Raw genomic sequence first — 19,037 nt, forward strand, 5'->3', positions numbered from 1 at the left:
GCTCCATGACATACATTCATGTAAGTTATCACTTTTACTCCTCTCAGCAAACCTGTACTGTGACCAGTATGGTCACATGAATGTATGCCATGGAGCCTGGCACATGTCAGGTTTGCTGAGAGGAGTAAAAGTGATTACTCTTTAAGAAACAGAAACTTCAAGAGTTTAATTTGGAGTTTAAGGAACTTTCTCAAGGTCAATGATAGAGTCTGGAATTGGAGCTAGGTCTGCTTGGCTACATCGTGGCACAGCCTCACTTGGCTGCAAGATGGTAAAGGAGTCATTATCCATTATCGGAGGTCTCTCACCTGTCCCAGAAATATGGCTTTCCCCTTCCCCTCTCTCTCATTCCCTTATCTTCCATTCATTCCCTTAGTTATATATTTAACAAGTATTTATTCAGTACCTACTGTGTCAGGAATCATGCATTGTACCATTGATATCAATGAATATGGCCTCTGCCTTCATGGATTTTACAGCTTAATAAGAATTCTCAGGGGAATCATCCTATGCATTTCCACTAGCCCCAAGTCCTTTTCATTTGAGGTCATTTGCATCTCAGTCTTCCTATATCTTTATTAAGACTGAGAATTATTTTTTGGCCTATTTGTTTAAATAAAAGTGTAATATAAAAATTGTAATAAACCTTTTTAAAAATCTCACTTGCTAGTTCATTATTTTAGAGAATCGAGGATACTATAATATTATAAGAAATATGAAATACTGGAACTAGGTAAGATAATATTTTTAAAGGTGCTTTCTGGTTTTATTGAAACAAATCAGCCAGCTCCCCCAAAAATGTGGATATATGGGTACATGTTGAGGCTTATGTTTTAATCAGGCTAAAAGCGTATCACATTCTCTCAAATAAGCATATCTTTCATTTCTTAAATTGAAAATTTATTTGTATTTATTCAAAACCTTTCTTGTCAAAGACAAGTTAAAACTGCTGTTCAAGTGTCTTGTATAATTATAACCATAAAACTAATAAACATTTCAACTAATTTTTTCCCTATTCAGATATGCTTGTTCACTCTTGGGAAAGCCCCAGATTGGGTTACTGAAGTAATCTCATTTTTGTAACTGAGCCAGTATTATCATTATCAAAATTACAATTGATCTACAATATAGTGTCATAAAGGGTGACTGGTATGTAGCACATTCTGATTTCTCTCATTTTGCATTAGATGCATTGCGTAATAGAACTGTAGGAATTGCCTGCTAATGCTTTAGTTCACCCTTTAACAATTAAGTTAGGCGATCTTGGATAAAGCAACATTCAGTAGACTCCATGCATGTTGTTTTCTATAACCACCTTTGGATGCAATTTTGGGGAGTGGGAGCGCTGCAATACACACACAGAGACACATACATATATTTATAATTTGTTAAGAGGAAGTTACTATTAAACATCTAAGTTGACATATCGTATGGTGGGTTCTTCTGGGTCTGATCCTAGACAAGTGAGTTAACAACATCTTTGATCCTCTTTAGCCTTCTACTTTTGTAAAATAAAGGGGTTGGACCAAATAAGTGGGGTTTTTGTTTGTTTGTTTATTTGTTTAGCTTTTAGAGTTTTTTCGCCCATGCTACGATATTCCTAGAAGTCACTGAGTACCTAGTAAGGCAAACCAGGACCAGCTGTAGCTCCTCTCTTGTACTTTAACAACAGTAATTCTGTTTTGTTTTATATGTGAATCATCCCAAGTAAGACTTCCAATCTCTGATGCCTTTTCACCTATTTATTAGTAGTAGGGGTCATTGTATTCTATTTTTGGCTTCATAGTGAGTGACAGCTTGTACAAACAACACAGATACTGGAATAATCAGTCTTTTCTTCAAATTCTGTAGTAGCATGAACTGTAAAGTATTAATCATGTGTTTATGCCTGGTTTCTACATGTGAATCAGTTAAGCCTATTCTTAATTTTCTCGCGTCGTCAGCTTCAAAGCAGGAAATTACACCATTGCCCAAAATCTCCACCATTCTGTTGATTTTGTTTGGGAGGTGTAAATCTAGTAAAGCATAGACAGAGGACTGTTGCCAAATTGATAGCTGTATTTGTCTGCGTAGATTGTATTTTCACAGCTGTCAGGTGAGATGGTTGCTTCCTATATAAAGTGGTTCTAGAATCATGCATGTGCTTGGGATTTTAATTTATCAGATTTTTTAGCACTTCCTACTTAAAGAGCTTCAAACTCTAGGGAATATAATGTATGCCATTCTGAAAGGTGGTATTTCAGCTTTTGTATCTTTGGGGATAACATGTTGTGAATGAAATTGGTGTTTTAAATAGAGCTCCTGGGGAAGTTTTTGCCAACAGTCCTTTTGATATCCCATGTGCTCTATTGTAATAAGAAAGCAGAATAAATAAACTAAACTAGGTGGTCAGGATTCTGTTAGGATGAAAACAAGTATAATTTCCTTTATAATGATGAAAAGCAAACAAAACTCTGTACGAATAGTCTTAATCAATGTTTAAAGACTAGTTTCCCAGACTCTTGTGTGTTTGACAGATAGTCTTGGGTGGGGTAGAAATGGAGTGGAAAAACAGACAATTACTGTGGAGATAATAAAAATTACTGGGCAAAAAGAAAAAAAATATTTGAAATACTTCTTTTTTTTTTTTAAAAAAGACAGAGTCTTGCTCTGTTGTCCAGGCTGGAGTGCAGTGGCACAATCTCGGCTCACTGCAACCTCTGCCTCCCAGGTTCAAATGACTCTCCTGCCTCAGCCTCCCGGCTCATGGTTGACATAAGTTACCTCTCCCAGCATTTTTCATTTGTATTTTGAGAAAAACATAAATTAATGTGTTATTGAAAACTGCCGTGATCATTTTTCATTTAGGCTAATTATTCCAGGAAAGGGATTCCTATATTGTATTCACTTTTTTTGGTTTTAATACTTTAATAGTGAGTATTTATAGCTATAGAAATTTGATACTTTTAATTAAAAAATTTGAAACTAGGTTCAAATGAAAGAAAAAATTCTCATAAACTTTAAAAATGTAACCACTTGTTTAGGGTATTGGAAATCAATTCTCCATATTTGACACTATCAAATTAGCTTCAGATAACCCTTTTCTTCATTTTGTGTTCATGTTGTTTTCATTTTGTAAACAGTAAAACTCCATCTCCTTGCGTGAAGTTATTTTAGGGGGAAGAAAAAGTGCAATACACAGATTCATTATCTTGTAATGACTCATTTTAGTTTTGCATTGAATCAATCTTTGAGACAACTACTGTAACTTGATTTTTTCCTTCCCTCCACTGGTAATAAAAGAGACATTTTATTTCAGGGAAATGTGAATTAAAATAGTCTTCCTTCATAAGCATGCTCAGAGAAGAGATTTTTAAATCTTGTTTTAAAAATAGTGGCATCATGTTCATGAACTTCAAGTTTTCTTTGTTCCTTTTCTTCTTTTCCTTTTTCTGTGAAACTCAAGGATTAATAGGAAGCACATCCAAAATTCCCTCTAGGAAGACATTTAAATAGGGACATAAATATATTTTAGGCATTCTTACTAAGCATTTCCAAATAAGCTTTAAGAGTTTCTTAAGTAATCTTTGATTTTATAGGAAGAAAAAGGGTCAAAGTTTGCTTTCTTCACACACTTCAGTAAACAAATCCCTCTTGTATTAATGAAGAAATTGACTAAACCTACCAATTATCTCACTATTATAAAACATGTCTTGAAAATTTATTAGATGCAGGCCAAACCATTGAACTCAGACCTTGCCTTTAAGAAGCTTCCATCTAATTAGGATATATCTCAATCTATTGGAGATAATGAAGTAGAAACTAAATTATTATCAATTTTAGACACACAAAAGTCATTTCACTTCTGTAAAATGGAAGAAGTAACGTGAAGCTACCTGACTAATGAATGTTGGATAACCAGTTATTGGAGTGCTTTGTGGAGGTAAAGTAATAACTACAAATAACAATAAAGTTTCACCTTTACTTGCGTATTTTTATGTCATTTTTGCTGAAGAAAAGTGCCTTGACATTTTTACTAGTAAAGTTAACTTTTTTGTTATTTTTTAGAGAATAGAAATGGATAAAATAGACAAATTTGATGGATTCTTTGGAAAAATCATTATTGGATTTATAGTTATCGGAACTTTTTTGAATATGATCAAACAGTTTAAATTAAGATTCTATTACATGGATAGTAATACACATGGAATTACCTTAAAAGTGATTGTGTACTATGTAGAATATCACAATTTTGTAAAATAGTTCTATAGCAAAGTTAAAATATTACTGGATATGCTTATGTAAAATACATGAACACACAGTTGACATAAACTAACTTGATGATTGGCCAGAACTGGAATTCCAATTCTTACACCTACCCATCCACCCACATCTATTGGACAAGTGCCTGGTTAAACAGATGGGCCTTGGGCTGTGCTCTCAAAACAGGCAACCTCCACCTTTATTGAGCAAAACATTGGATGAAAATAGACTATATTGTCTTATTGTGCTACTGAACATGGTAATTTAAGTGAAGAGCTCCTATTTATTATTGTTGCTGGTTGTTAAAAATACCTTTTTCCTTATGAATGAATATGTGAAAATTGGAGGACAACAGATGGAGTCCCAGGGAACTGGAAAACCTATAGATAGGGAGGTAATTCTCAGTCAAATATGAAAATAAAAAATCAGCAGGAGTGTGAAATTTCATGTGGTTTTATAAATGCATGTAGCTAAGATTTTAGAAAATGTTTGGTTTAGCCTACAGACATGGGCTCATCATGAAATTTCTCTTTTCCACTAAAGGGTATGAGACCAAGTAGAATTCTCGAAGTCTGTCCTCATGCCCCTTCAATAAGTTAACCACTTCAAAAGCTACAAAGCTGGATTCAGGGCAGGACCTTAAGTTCTGGCTACCGTCTGTGTAAATATCACACACTTACATGTGGTAAAGTCAGACGGACTTGCAGACCTGAGTGATACTTATGACATCAGAAGTGAGTTTTGTTTATGGTTGATTAATGACATTGCTACTTGGGCCATGTTTGTGACAAAAGCACTGAGGGCAATTAGCAAGAGCAACAGTTAGACAGTCCCATACTTGGAAGATTATATGAGACTAAATTTGACACTCTTAATATTGACATATCGTAAATAGCATTTGGTCTCTGTGTATTTTCATGATATTCTCTTTAATGTAACAACAGTCAGTAGGCTATCACATATCTAACCTCATGGAACTCACATATCTAACCTCATTGAATCATTAACAATGATATTTGCACCTCTTAAATTATGAAATGGGTGGTCTGTGGGCAGCATGCTAAAATTCAAGTAAAAGACTTCCTACTCCTTTTTCCTAAATTATTTTTTTAGTCTTTTGGTAACTCAGTTTTCACAAAGAAGGGGAGTTTGGTTGCTACCTACTTTCCCTGTAATACTGCTTGGCTATTTTTCAGTGACAAGAAATAATTCCTGTGATACTTAAGAACTCTATGGAATAAAGCTCAGTATAGTGTATATTGAATTATGCTTTCTGGTTATTATATTTGGATAAATTTAGGCATAAGGTTGTTTAATGCTTCAGCAGAAACCTGCAATGGAACTTCCTAAAAATTTGACCTTGTGAAAGAAATCCAAATGGAATTGTTTTATATTTTTTTAGCTCCTATAAACGTGTGTGCAGGTTAATAAATAAATAGGTAAGAAATAGCACAGCATTGTTTAACATTTATTTCTTTCCTCAAAATAAAAAAGTTAATAGAAAAAGTAATACATTGTTATTATTTAAGAGTTATTTCTTACTGCAAAATGTTTTGTGATAGCTTTGTTTCATTGTGTTTAACTTAATTTAAATTACTATAATACTTTTTTGTTACATCGTCCTTTGAAATCATTGAAATTGGCTAAATAATATTGTTCTATTCTACTTGATAAAATGGAGACCTCAGAAGATTAATTTAGATACAGAATTGAGAATAAAACAGTCTCAATTTGTGCTTAATTTTATTAGAAGGAAATATACTATAAAAATAGCCATTTGAAGAGAAAAAAGATAAAAGTAGTGAAATATTTTAATTTTCAAACTCTCATAAAATAGTAATACAGGCTGTCTTTAAATGAAAGTAAATATTTTGTGTTTATGTATGTATATGAGACATATGATCATTATCAGCTTTATCTTGAATTACTCTGATATACTATATTTCTTATACTTATTATTTAATGTCTTTTGTTGTGTTTTGTTTTAAACAGCAAATGCCAGTCTTCTTGGAGGAGGAGGTGGTAAGTCCTGAACATCACTTAACTTAAAATACATTTTAATTGTTATACCAACTACAAGATATTTAGTAAGTTCTGTGACACTTAAAAGAAAATTAATTTTGCTGAAGTCATCAACTACAAAAATGTTAATATTTCAAAAATAATTTATAATATAAATACCTTGGTTTGCTTAAATGTTATTTTAATTGACTTCGAGATATATACAGTACTCTTCTTGTCAAACTTTGTATTTCTACTTTTGGCATAAGGTGTAACAGCTATAAGCTATATGAACACACATGTAATACATGTGTGTACATAGTTACAGAGTAACTATGTACATATTACAGAGTTACTTTTAATATGAATTCTAAAACAACAGAACATTTGGAGGCTGTGGTTTCTTTTTCCACTATAATGACTTTCTTTTGCTTTTCATGACTTTGTAGCCTGAGAGCTTAATATATCAGCCACTTACTTTGAAAAATAAAAAAGAAATTACTGTTGACACTCTGCTTTTTCTTTCTGCTCAGTTAGAGGAGAAAGAGAAGGAGATCAAAGTGAGCTGAGGGAGACAGAGATTCCTGTACTGGGAATTTTTTTGATACTAAAATCTTGTAACTATTTGTATTTTTACTTCTAGGTTAGGAAGATGAAAGCTTTCATAGTCCCAGTATATATAATATAGTAGGAGAGAAAAAAGTATACGATTAGAACGGAGTCCTTTTCATATAAGGCCCAGATGGACATAACTAGGTTTGTTTTCTCTTTCCCTGTCACTCTCTTTCTCCCTTCCTCTCTTGCTCTTTCTTTTTTCTTACACACAGTTGAAACAGATAGGATTGTGCAGAGCCTTAGGCTTTCATCAGGAGGTTTCATTGTAATTTTTATTTGGAAATTAAATATTTAACCTTTGTTTCTCTGTAAGAACAATTGATTTTTAAAAAACAGAATCTTGAAAATAAGAAAAATAGAAAAGTGTTTGCACTAGAAAGTGCTCTTCATATTATCACATGTCAGTGCATGTTCTATACCAGAGTATCATGAAATGAGTGTGGGATTTGAAATTGGACTTACTGTGTGGAGACCAGGAAAGCATTACTAAATATCTCCAAGCCTCAGTTACCTCATCTTTAAAGTATGAGGATAATATTAACTATCTAAAGTGTTTATTGGGAGAATTAAACAAAAATATTTGCCAAGTAACTAAGTAATATAACAGTGGAGGGTTCATAAATGTCTATTTCTTTTCTTCTTTCCTAAGTTATTTTAGACAATATGAATTTGTAGGATGTTTCATTGCACTTGTTATTTTACTTGGGGGGAACTAGAAGGGAAAATTTTCCTTAGAAGTTGAATTTCCAGTAATTTTTTCTCTCTGTCTCTTGTAATAGGTGAAGAAAACATGATTAAGATAAATTGTCCATAGTGCTGATTTTCTTACAAGATATATTAGTATTTTAAGAAACCTCACGAATATTGTTAATAGCATAGAGGAAAGTTAAAATTGAGTCTATGTAAACACATTCATCAAGTTAAAACAACAAATTAGGTAGACGATTCAGTTATTGCTTTTGAGTATTTCAAAAAATTGACTTGACTAATTATATTAGTTAAAATCACTTTAGCCACTATAACAGAAAAAGTAAAAAACATTAAAATCCAAAATAACAGTAGTTTAAAGGAGATAGAAATGTATTTCTGTCTCATGTAAAGGTAGTCTAGATACAGGCTGGAATGGTTGTGTGATGAATCAGAGACTCAGCTCTTACTTTTCTGTTCTTTCCTAGTGCATGGCTTTCATACTAAGATGACCTCAGGGTACAGGATGGCTGCTGGAGCTCTAGCCATCACAAATATGGCACAGGTCAGGAGAAATAGGAAAGGCAAAACATGAAAAAAAGTGGGCTCCCAAACATGAGTCAGTTTTCTTTAAGCAGATTTCCCTGGAATACCACATTGTCTTTGAATCTGGACAGTATTCATTCCTAGCATGTAGTCTTTTATTCCAAGAAGCAATGCACTCATCAGAAAAAATTACTGTTCTGTTCACTAAGGAGGAAGGGGAGAATGGAGGTTGAGGAAAACAGTGTAATGTACCTACCATGGTGGTTACCTCTATATTGTCAAACTGATTTCTTTAAATATATGTATGTATTGTTGGTGTGTATAGAACTGACTCTAGTGATTTGGCTTGTATTTTCTTATGATTCCTCTCTTCTCTGTGAGAAGATTTATGAATTTCTAGCAATGATAAGACATTCAGGAATAGGCCAACTCAGTTTTCTATTTAGCTAAAGTCTTTATTTTAGTGACTTCCTCTAGATGGTTGATTTTGCTCAATTTGTCACGATTTATAATTTTTGAATAATAAAATTAGCAACTCAGCATCATCATAAAGATACATTACAAGTATTTAAGATGGTTGTAATTTCTTTCATTAAAGTAGGTCATCGACAGGTTTAAATTTATTTATGCACTTCTGGAGATGTCAAGATTGCTCTAAAACACATGTCTGATTTTTGGAAAGCTGCATTTAAAAATTAAATTTAAGGAATATTTTTAGCCTTCTCTGAGCTGATTTTTGACCTTATGATTCTATGACAAATCTTTTTAATCCTCTCAGTGATATTTGTAAAGTAACAGCTAGTAATCATCTAATAAGAAGCAATTGAATTGATGTAATTCTCTTGGATTTAATCAAACAATTCCTTTTTTCAACATGAATTAAAATCCCTTCAAAGGTCCGTCAAGAGAATAATTTTTTAATTGACTAAACAATTTGATCAAGAAAATTTGACACCACATACAAAAATAATAATGGGACCTAAGTCCCCTTCTTTAGATCCTCAGGAGGGCTTCCCCCATATTCTATATGAGTAGTACCTGATTGTGAAATCTAGACAAAATTATTGTATGCAAAATTGTATTAGCCATAAAATCTTAGCATTTTGTTGTTCTTTTCTGAGAGCTTACCACCAATAAGACTGATCCCCTGAAAGACTTAAAAAATGGTCACATATCATCCTCTCAGTGCTGATTTTAAAGTGAGAGATTTACTTTACATTGATGTGAATTTTCATCTTTGAGCTAGATATCAATCTTTCTGTGAATGTATTGCCACTGACTGCAGTTCATTGTAATGAGCTTAGGTGATGTGGTTACTTCTACTCAGTCATTTCAGTTAAAATTTGATAACTTTTACCAATTTTACCAATTTGCTTGGTCAAATTGATCACTTCTGTTCATATTTTCTAGATAGGTTGAAGGCAGAGACAGTTATGTACTAATTTCTTAATTTAATATATAGCTGGTCTATAGTGACTGAATTGTACTTTTCAGGAGGCATTTACGTTAATGTTAAAAATCTTTGAAGTTCCGTTAATTTTTTTGACAAACTTTCCATTATTATTACCAACAGTACCCTGTATATTATTTTACCTGTTGTTATTTTAATGGTTGAGAGAAACTTCTTCAAGGTTGCATAGCTTATAGGGCAAAGTTGGAATGAGAAGACAGTGTTCTTGACTGCCACTCCAGGGCTCCTTGCCCTGGCACTGTGGTTTTTAACATGCCTCTGCTCTCCAGGTTTGCTTTTCTATGCACAGATGGGTAATTCTGTTTACACCAGGAAAAATAAGTGAGAGGACAGGAAAACATACAGTTAAGATATGGATGTTGCATTCCTTGGCTTATTTTCACAAGTCTCAAGATCTACTGATAGCTTGAAAGTCGATACAATGGCACTGTCTTACAGTACTCTTGGATTGCTCCCCAGATTCATGTACTTTTTTGTGCATTTGAGATTCAGTCTTAGAAAACACTGCATTTCAGATACATGTTCACCCATCTGTAATAACAATGTTGTACATGCACAAGGTCCTGTGATGCTTGTACTTTTGGAATATATAGTAAAATATAAATCACTGTAGCCAGTCTTAAATTACATAAAGAAGTAGAATTAGAAAGAAAAATCAGAACTAAAGAGCTAATTCCTCACTTCCTTTTGGATCATTATATAATAGGAACAAAATTTACGGTCTCTTACTTTAGATAATATCTTTTCTTTTTCATTGATGTAATAGTTAACACAAAACTAGAACCTGCTGATAGAACCGAAGCAGGATATTGTTTATGGGATGTGCTTCCTCCTCCAGTCTGTCAAAGCACTTGAGGGATAATGCTAGACATTTAAAATGACAGTTCCTGACAGAGTGGTAACTTACTGTCTTTTGTACACATAGCTTTATGACTGCCATTTTAATCATATATACATACACAGAGATAAAAAATAAATATATATATTTGCATCAGTGCTGTAATTTGATACCTTATTCCTGAGTTGATTCTGTGGCAGGTTAATAGATAAGTACTGTTGTCTAATAAGCAAGTGCTGTTATCTATGCAGTCAGCCCCAGCTGCAATGCATGCAAAGCCATTTGTCCAACGCGAGAACAGAGAGGACACTGTGAGCCTTCCCACCTCTGATGGCTTCCTGCTCTCCTTCTGCCCCTTAGAGTAGGCCCAAAGATGGACAAGGTTCAGTGCCTTGTGTTAGTACCTGCTCCTCTAATCTCCCTCATTTCTGATTTGGACAGTTCTACTTGCAGAGAGGATTCATTATGCTTGTCTGTTATTAATGTCCCTTCATACAATGAGGCTGTTTGTGTGACATACTAAAATTCATGCTTGAAAAGGAATAAAATTATAACCTGGGTGATAGGTGATAGGTGCACCAAAATCTTAGCCTTTGCCATTACACAATTCATCCATGTAACCATAAAACACTTGTACACCAAAAGCTATTGAAATAAAAAAAAAGAAAAAAAAGAAGAGTGAAATCATAAACCATGTGCTGTTATATCATAGATAGTATTTGTGCATCTCCACACACCCATCATCTGTTTCTAAACACAAACACACATATGTGCATACATTCATTCAGCAAAGATTAATTGAGTTACTGTTGTTTGTCAGTATTGATTATTGACTGGGCAGTAAACACAGCCTTTTCCCTGTGGCCAGTCATGATCCCTGTTCAGCTGAATTACTAGAGCAATTATCGTTGTCTACATTCTTTCAGATGTTCCAAGGATTCTGCTGGCATAGTCTTTTGAGTTAAAATGATGCTTTAACATTAATAGAATGGGCATTGGATGTCTTCTTTAAAAGGCAGAGCAGATATCCTGAAAACAACTAATTTCACAAAAAATCTGAGTTGCTACCTGGAATTCCTAATGTGAAGAGCAATGTGTTTAAAGGGCTTTTTGAGTGTGTTTAAGAGGGAATGATTTCATAAATTTTGTCTTAAGCATTCACAAGCAGAGTGGAGCGCCCTCTCACCCTCCCTCCACATACACAACGGCTTTCCCAGCATATATCACTCCAGCACTCAACATCCTGCAGTGATTCTGTTTCACTCTTGTTAAACCTCCAGATGTGGCCAGGCTTCAGGCATGCTGGGAGGAATCTAGGATAGCAGTCAGCAGGGAGGGACTGAGGAAGTTTACAGAGGGTAGAGTGTTGGGGGTTACCCCTCAGGAGAGTCAGTCAAGCATGGCTAGTAGTGACTTTGCCAGCTGGCCTGTGCTCAGCAGGGGAGGGGCCCCAGCCATGGGCCTGGGGAACAGCAACAGCCTCTCAGTCCTGAGAGAGAGTAGCATGGCAGGAGAAACTCAGGGGCTCTGGCGTTTTTACTCAGGCAGGGAGCAGAGATGCAGGAAAGGATGTGATGCTAAGCCACAGAAAATAGGGTTTAAATCTTTACTGCCTCAGCCAGGCATGGTGGCTCATGCCTGTAATTTCAGTACTTTGGGAGGCCAGGGTAGGAGGATTATTTGAGCCCAGGAGTTTGAGACCAGCTTGGGCAACATAGTGGCACCTCATCTCTACAAAAAATAATCAAAAATTAACCAGATGAGGTTGTGCATGCCTGTGGTCCCAGCTACTTGGAAGACTGAGGTGGGAGAATCGCTTGAGCTCTGGATGTTGAGGCTGCAGTGAGTCATGATGACACCACTGCACTCCAGCCTGGCCATCAGAGTGAGACCCTGTCTCTTAAAAAAAAAAAAAATCCTGACTGCCTTAGGTGGGATTGATCCTGGGCACTGTGGGCGGATAAGCCTGCTAAAGGAGGCCAGGAGGCCCAGATATGAGGAAGAAGAGGGAAGGTGGTTAGGGACCAGGAGCCAGGCCAGGTCTGACAACACTGAGTTACACACTGAGCCAACCTACCTTTGCCCTCCCTCCTTCCCTCCTCCCCGTCCTGTCCTCCCTTCTTCCTGCCTCCCTTCCTTCTTTACTTTCTTCCTTTGTTTCCCTGTTTCCCTCCTTCCTTCCTTCTTTTCTTTTTCTCTTTCTCAGTCAACAGCAACTATTGATTACCTCTTGTATACTAGCCTTGAAATCAGTGTAGGTAAGATTCTTAGAACTAAGTGCAGCCAGAGGCGTAAGTACTTATTTTCACATTAATATCTTAAGAACTAAATAGGTTCTTCAAGCAGGGAAAATGAAACAGAACAAAGGAAGTCAACAGCTTATAGTGGTCAGGGAAGGCTTCCCAGAAGAGGTGACACGGGAGCAGTCTTGAATGATGAGTAGTAGTTTTCAGGAAGCAGAAGGTCATGATCTATTCAGATGTATTTCCTACTCTTTGCTGTAGAGATCTTGCTCTGCCGTCTCCTCACTGTTCTGCCATCATATCATCCAGGTCTTGGTTAAGCTGTTTTCTATGACAGTCCCAGCATGCCACTTAAAATGGAGTGAAAAGTGTTAGGGCAGAACTGAAGAGAGGAATTCTGGTGCTGGTGATGTGGGTAGCAAACCTCCATCAGAGCAACCTGGGCAAAGTCTGGTGGTCATCGCCAGTGCGAGCTCCTCCCCGCTTTACTTTCTCTTGTGATTACCTCACCTGCTTCTCAGTCTAGGGACCATCTCTACAGCTGCTCACTCCAGTTGGATTTCTAGTATGTGTTTTCTTCATTCCACATGAACTTGTCTAGTTCTTGCTCGTAAAAGTTTAACTTAGCCTTGGTTGCTCTAATCTTGCCTGCTTTTTGTCATTAAGCCTTCCAGATGCTCTTCCTGGTAGAGGAAGGTGAGGTGGGGAGGGTTCAAAATCCAAGCCATGCATCTGCCTTGAACTCTTCTATTGTAATGGCAATTCCAAGGACATAATTTGTTTATTACACTTCTAACTTTGGTTACTGTGATCCCTTCATTCTAAAACTAAACTTCAAAGTTATTCATCATGTTTACTACACATGCTCCCACTTCTAAGTGAACCTCCCTGTTAAAAGGGCAACCCTATGCAGATTAAATGCTCCTTCTCATTGTAGCCATACCTGAACCTGGAAGTGTGTATTCCCCAATTAAGGCAGAAACTTCCTGAGAGTGAGTAATTTCATATTCATCTTTATAGCCCTGGCTTATTCTATCACATATAGTAGGTGCTTTGAGATATTACTGTCTCTCATCCCGGATTCTCAACATGTTTATGTAGTTCGGTTTTGACCAGTTTACTTTGGAAAGTTAATCTCTTTATCTTCAAGTGATTTCTAAATAAAAAAAAAACAAAAAACAAAAACCCAAACTTCAGAAATGCTTTTAACAGGCAACCTGAGGATTATATTCATATTTACACAGTAATTATTTTTATCATAGTATTATCTTTTATTTTTAAAAAGTTTGTATAGCCAGGATCTCATAATTTTCTTTAAATATATTTACTTTAAATGGGCAATAAAGAGAACAATATGTAATTGAATAGATGGGGAAGTGAAATACGGAGAATTTACATTCTACAGATCACATGGAAAGAGGGAAAGCCTATTGTTTCATTCATGTTTTGCCATATTGAGGGTATTTAACCAGTTATATCATTCTCCTTTTTCATAGTTTGATTTTAATTTATGAATAATTTGTCTTTTACGTACTACAGGTAACTTGTCATTGACATCATATTACTAATATGTATACTAGTGTTATCCTACAATACGTTTCTATTTTTTTTTAGCTTCAATAATATAGAAAAATTGTATGTGTTGGTGTTCTTAACTGGATACTCTTTTAAGGTCACTTGTTCCCATTTTACTTTTGATTTTTAGAGTTTGCCTTTTTAAAATGAGTTTTATAATTGGTATGTATTATTTATATTTGTATGTTTCATAATTAACTCTTTTTAAAAAAATAGAGGTTTAGTCATTCTTTCAGAAAATGTTGAGATTAGCAAATCATGCTCAAAGATAGGAATTAAAGGTTGTAAAGAAAAAGAAATAAAAATAATGGAAGCCCTCTTTTCAGATGTGGAAATACTTTGGTAAAAATTCTAGGCTCTTATAAGTTCTCTCACTGTGTTGGGCTAGCTAAATGATACCTAAATGGTTGGAAGTTCAGATAATATCTATAAACAAATATTTTAAAGTTAGGAGGTACTCTAACAGGTGCCAGGATATGTCTACATATCTTCCTAATTATATAGTAGCTATAGTATAATGCTTGTGTAGCTTATCTACTTGCGTTAAAGGTAAAATCTTTTTAAAACTATAAAAAAAGAGAAGTTTATTGAGTTCCCGATTTAAATATCTCTCATCCCCAAAGAATCTCTGAATGTGACTTGTTGGTATACAGTAGGAAACAAGTTTCAAGCAAAATACTGCAGGTCAAGCCTGTTGTGTTTTGGGATGACTACATTATATTCCTTCAGTTTATGGCAAAGAATTGTTTTTTTAACTGTATCTGATGTAGCTCCATAGTAATACAAGGTGGGGCAATTTCTTAGGGAGCCACTTTTATAATCTTTTTCGTTTTTGGCACTGTTAAGAATCCTCTTCTTCATTTACCCCTCAAACTGAAGATACTGTAGGGATGAATGAATGTATCTTGCCAGTTCTTGATGGCAACAAATTCAAGATCTCCAGGGTCCTGTCACAGGCACTGTGGGTCCCTCGGGTTACATGATCCCTTATTGCTGCAGCTCTCTTTGGTCAAAAGTCATTATTTTTTTAATGAGTTAGGACACATTTATTGTTTTATATACTAGTTTCCTGTTCTAAAATGATGGTTATAATGGTACCTAACTACTTTACAGATGTGGAATAAGTAATTGCCCACTGTAAAATGTTGTTCAACTACAAAGTGTTAGATAAATGAGTATCACTCTACTTGTCATTATTATTAATATTACAGTGTAAATCTGAAAGATGAAAGTTGCTGGATAATTGCAAGATATGGTGATGGTGTATCCAAATAAAGGGGAATAACCTGAATTGTTGGATAACACAAATCCAGATATCTGTGTGTAGTAGAAGAGTTTGTTTTACAAAAAGATAATATAGATAGCTGTGCTTTAATTAACCCCTCAAAAATTTGAGGATTTTTCCTACAAATATGGATAGAGGAATATTCTAACAGTAGTTCATTTCATCGGTATGTATAGTGGTCATCATAAGGAAGCGTCTTTCAAGTATTTAAATGCCCAGAGTAAAAAATAATTATATACTAGAGTATGAGGAATTCCAGCTTCATGCAACATTACCAGTCTAGGAGAAGGTGAGCTTAACGTAGTCTTCAGGACAGGACACGTGATGAGGCCATCTCTTAAGGTATGTGAAAAGAAGCCAGAAGCAGTAGCATTTTTCTATTCAGGCACATGCTTGGCACTGGGGAGGAACAAGGGATCCCACAGAATAGAGTTAATGGCCCACCCATGTGTATGTCCAGCAGGCAGTCAGGCCTGGAAAAAGAAGTAGGGAAAGAAAAACCTAGCAGAAGCTTAGAGTACACAAGGGAAGGGTGGTGCTGCAACCTGGAAGGTGACAGGGAAGACCAGGTATCCTCATGGGGGCACCTGACCCTGAGTTTAAATGGCAGCAGGAGAGACCTGGCAATAGTCTGGAACCCTCTGAGGTCAGTATATAGACCCCAGGTCTGAAAGGGTGACCCAAGTCAGATTAGCTCAGAGAAGGTTGAGGCTGCTAGAGAATCTGAGTCTCCAAAACTGGCTTTGGGAGTGGGGCTGAATGGAGCTTATGCATTGGGAGAATCAGTGGATTCAGCTATGAACAACTGGGAGAGAGATGCAAGAAGACTCAGAAAAGTATAATATTGGGACGTTCTCCAGGAGAAGATGAACAAGAAGTGATGTCTGAGGAGTTGTAGCTAAAATACTCTCTCAGCTTCTGCCACATGGTTATTTCTGACTAACAAAAAGCTCTCAGAAATAGCCATGAGGGGCACAAAGCCCTCACTAGGCTAAAAATCCACTAACTCTGCAGCTTCCTAGATGCTGAACACACCAAAGGCCTCACACTTACAAATGTGGTATGATGTCCATGCCTGCAGGGTCAGCTTTGCAGGACATAGACCAAAAAGACTTTTACAAAGCTCCAGGTTTCATTTCTAGCATGATTGGAAAAAGCATAATTTTCTAGTCAGATTTTGTTAAACAAGGAATAATTCTACATCTCCATTAGTACAAAAGCCTTGCTCTGTCATTAGATTATCTCTACTTAAGAATCTTCTAGCAGGCCTCTCTGCATGCCCTGGATGGTTGGGCACTATCCCTACTGTGTCTCCATCAAAGTCAGTGCATTTTCTTAGGTAACTATCTCTCTTTCCTCTAAGATTATAGATTTCACAATGACATGGACTGTTTCTATTGTGTTCACCTGCTGAAACCTCAGAATCTTGTAGAAAATTTGACATATAATAGGCACCTACCAACTAGCTGTTGGACAGATGGCTAAAGAAATGATGGTAATAACTAACGTTTATGGGGTGCTGATCTGTGCCAGGCACTGTGTAAGAATTGCACATACATTATCTATGTTAATTATCTCAATATTCTGAGTAGATAGATATTATTATTATTCTCATTTTACAGATGGAAGATCAAAAGCTCAGTGAGGTTAGGATGAATAAAATATTGGGCAGACCCCGTATTTAAACTAAGACTCTCTCCAACTCCAAATCCCCCTTTTAATCATTGTACTGTAAGTTCACGAGTTCAAATTAACTTAGTATTACTTATGGGAATAAGGAGTATATTCATGGATTTATATGTCTCTAAACCTTCTTATTCTGATTTTTTCTGGGCAATAGGTTTTCTTCTTTGAATTTCCAACTCATCCTTATGTCTAATTCTCATCCTCTGGAAATAGCTTTACCCCTCAGAGTTATTTCCTGGGAATAGAAGAATCAGTGGTGCTAAGCTAGGAATTTCTAGGCTTGTCTCTCCTTCTTTCTCAGTTTGAATATGCTACAGTATCTGTTATTTAACCTTAATTCTGATAAAATAGTATTTTCAATAATCAGAAATTCTGAGGATCTTGTTGTATTTATAAATAACAGAAATAAACTATAAAGAAGTCCTCTTTGACTTTTCTCAATTCCATTTTTCTTTCACACAGGCAATCATTATTCGGTGTACAACTTTTTATTTGTCATAGTTTTATATACATATGTATCTGCAAATAACAGACAATATTGTTTTAAAATGTTGCATAAATATATTATGGGCATTCTAAAATTTGTTTTTATTTTATTATTTTGCTAAGCATTGTTTAAAAATGTATTCATGTAGATATACAAACCACTAATTACAAAATGATTACTCTAAGGATACTTTTGGTTTAATTGAGAATGGCTTTATGCCTATAAAATTCAGTTCTGTTTTTGAAAAGTAGCTTTTAGGAACATATGTACCAGTTATACAAGAATATATCTTCATAGTCCTGGTACAGCTAGTCTTTCTAATGAAGATGATAAAAGTTGGAAAATTTGAAGTATGTACAGTATATAGTTTTGGAAGGCAGCAGCAGTACTAAATTTCAACTCCCACAAGTTTAGATGTGCCAGGGTAGTATATCTGGATAATATTTAGATTGGTGCTCTTAAATCTGTCTAGTGTTTCTTTGCATATATATAAAGGAATACCTGTTTTTCGCCTAAAAATTTTATGCCAATCTTTATACCAAATGCCAATGGTTAATTCATCCTTTAAAAAATAATACAAGATAACTTTGATAAAACACCTAGAAAGTTCTTATGTTTGTCTCTTTTCCCTTGAACAGGGAGAAGAACTCTATTACAAGTATTATCTTAAATATACTCTGAATTAGTGGTTCTAAAATTTGAATATGCATCAGAATTGCTTGGAGGGCTTGTTAAAACACAGATTACTGGGCCTTATGCCCAGAATTTCTGTTTTAGTAAGTCTGAGGTGAAGTCCATGAATTTGCATTTCTAACAAGTTCCGTTTTAATGCTGACCCTGCCAATCTGTGGACCACACTTTAAGAATTACTGCTTTAAATAAAAGTGAATAAAGAGGGGACTTTAGGTTATGGCAGAGTGAGGAGATTGGTAAATCCTCTCTCCAAAAAAAGCAGCTATAAGGCTGGACAAAAAATCTCCAACAAAATAAAATCATAACCATTTTAGTACTCCTAACATCTAAATAGAATATAACAATTTGAGAAGGATTTATGCTTCAAAAACTGCTGAACTTCATAGTTGGAATCTATGGCAACCTTGCTCCCACCCTCTCCATTTGGTTGTGTGGAAAATCTACAAGGGTTGGGAGTGTTGGGGGGTGGGCAGGTTGTGCCTCTGTAGTCAAACAAGATTCATAGACTTTGAGTGGTGAGTGATTAATACGCCCTGAAGAGTTGTCAGTGAAAGTGATGATCTTGGCCAGATGAGGGCCAAAAGCCTGAAGTTATGGTTGTGGTTGGGACCAATATATTTCTGGCTACCACTGAGCACATGCACAGTGGAGACCAAAGAGACCCTAAG

The 19,037-nt window shown here is 35.5% G+C and overlaps 1 protein-coding gene across 5 annotated transcripts in view; it reads left to right on the plus strand.

Annotated features, from left to right (window-relative positions):
- Window positions 1–19,037, plus strand: part of MACROD2 (mono-ADP ribosylhydrolase 2) — a 2,087,937-nt gene that overhangs the window by 524,238 nt on the left and 1,544,662 nt on the right. For all 5 annotated transcript variants that reach the window (XM_055373553.2, XM_019017390.4, XM_031004864.3 and 2 more), the window contains exon 4: window positions 6,235–6,264. In XM_055373553.2, the coding sequence (XP_055229528.2) occupies window positions 6,235–6,264 (30 nt within the window). The remainder of the gene's footprint in view (window positions 1–6,234; window positions 6,265–19,037) is intronic.

Source organism: Gorilla gorilla, chromosome 21 (assembly GCF_029281585.2).
Source record: "Gorilla gorilla gorilla isolate KB3781 chromosome 21, NHGRI_mGorGor1-v2.1_pri, whole genome shotgun sequence".
Classification (NCBI taxonomy): Eukaryota; Metazoa; Chordata; class Mammalia; order Primates; family Hominidae; genus Gorilla; species Gorilla gorilla.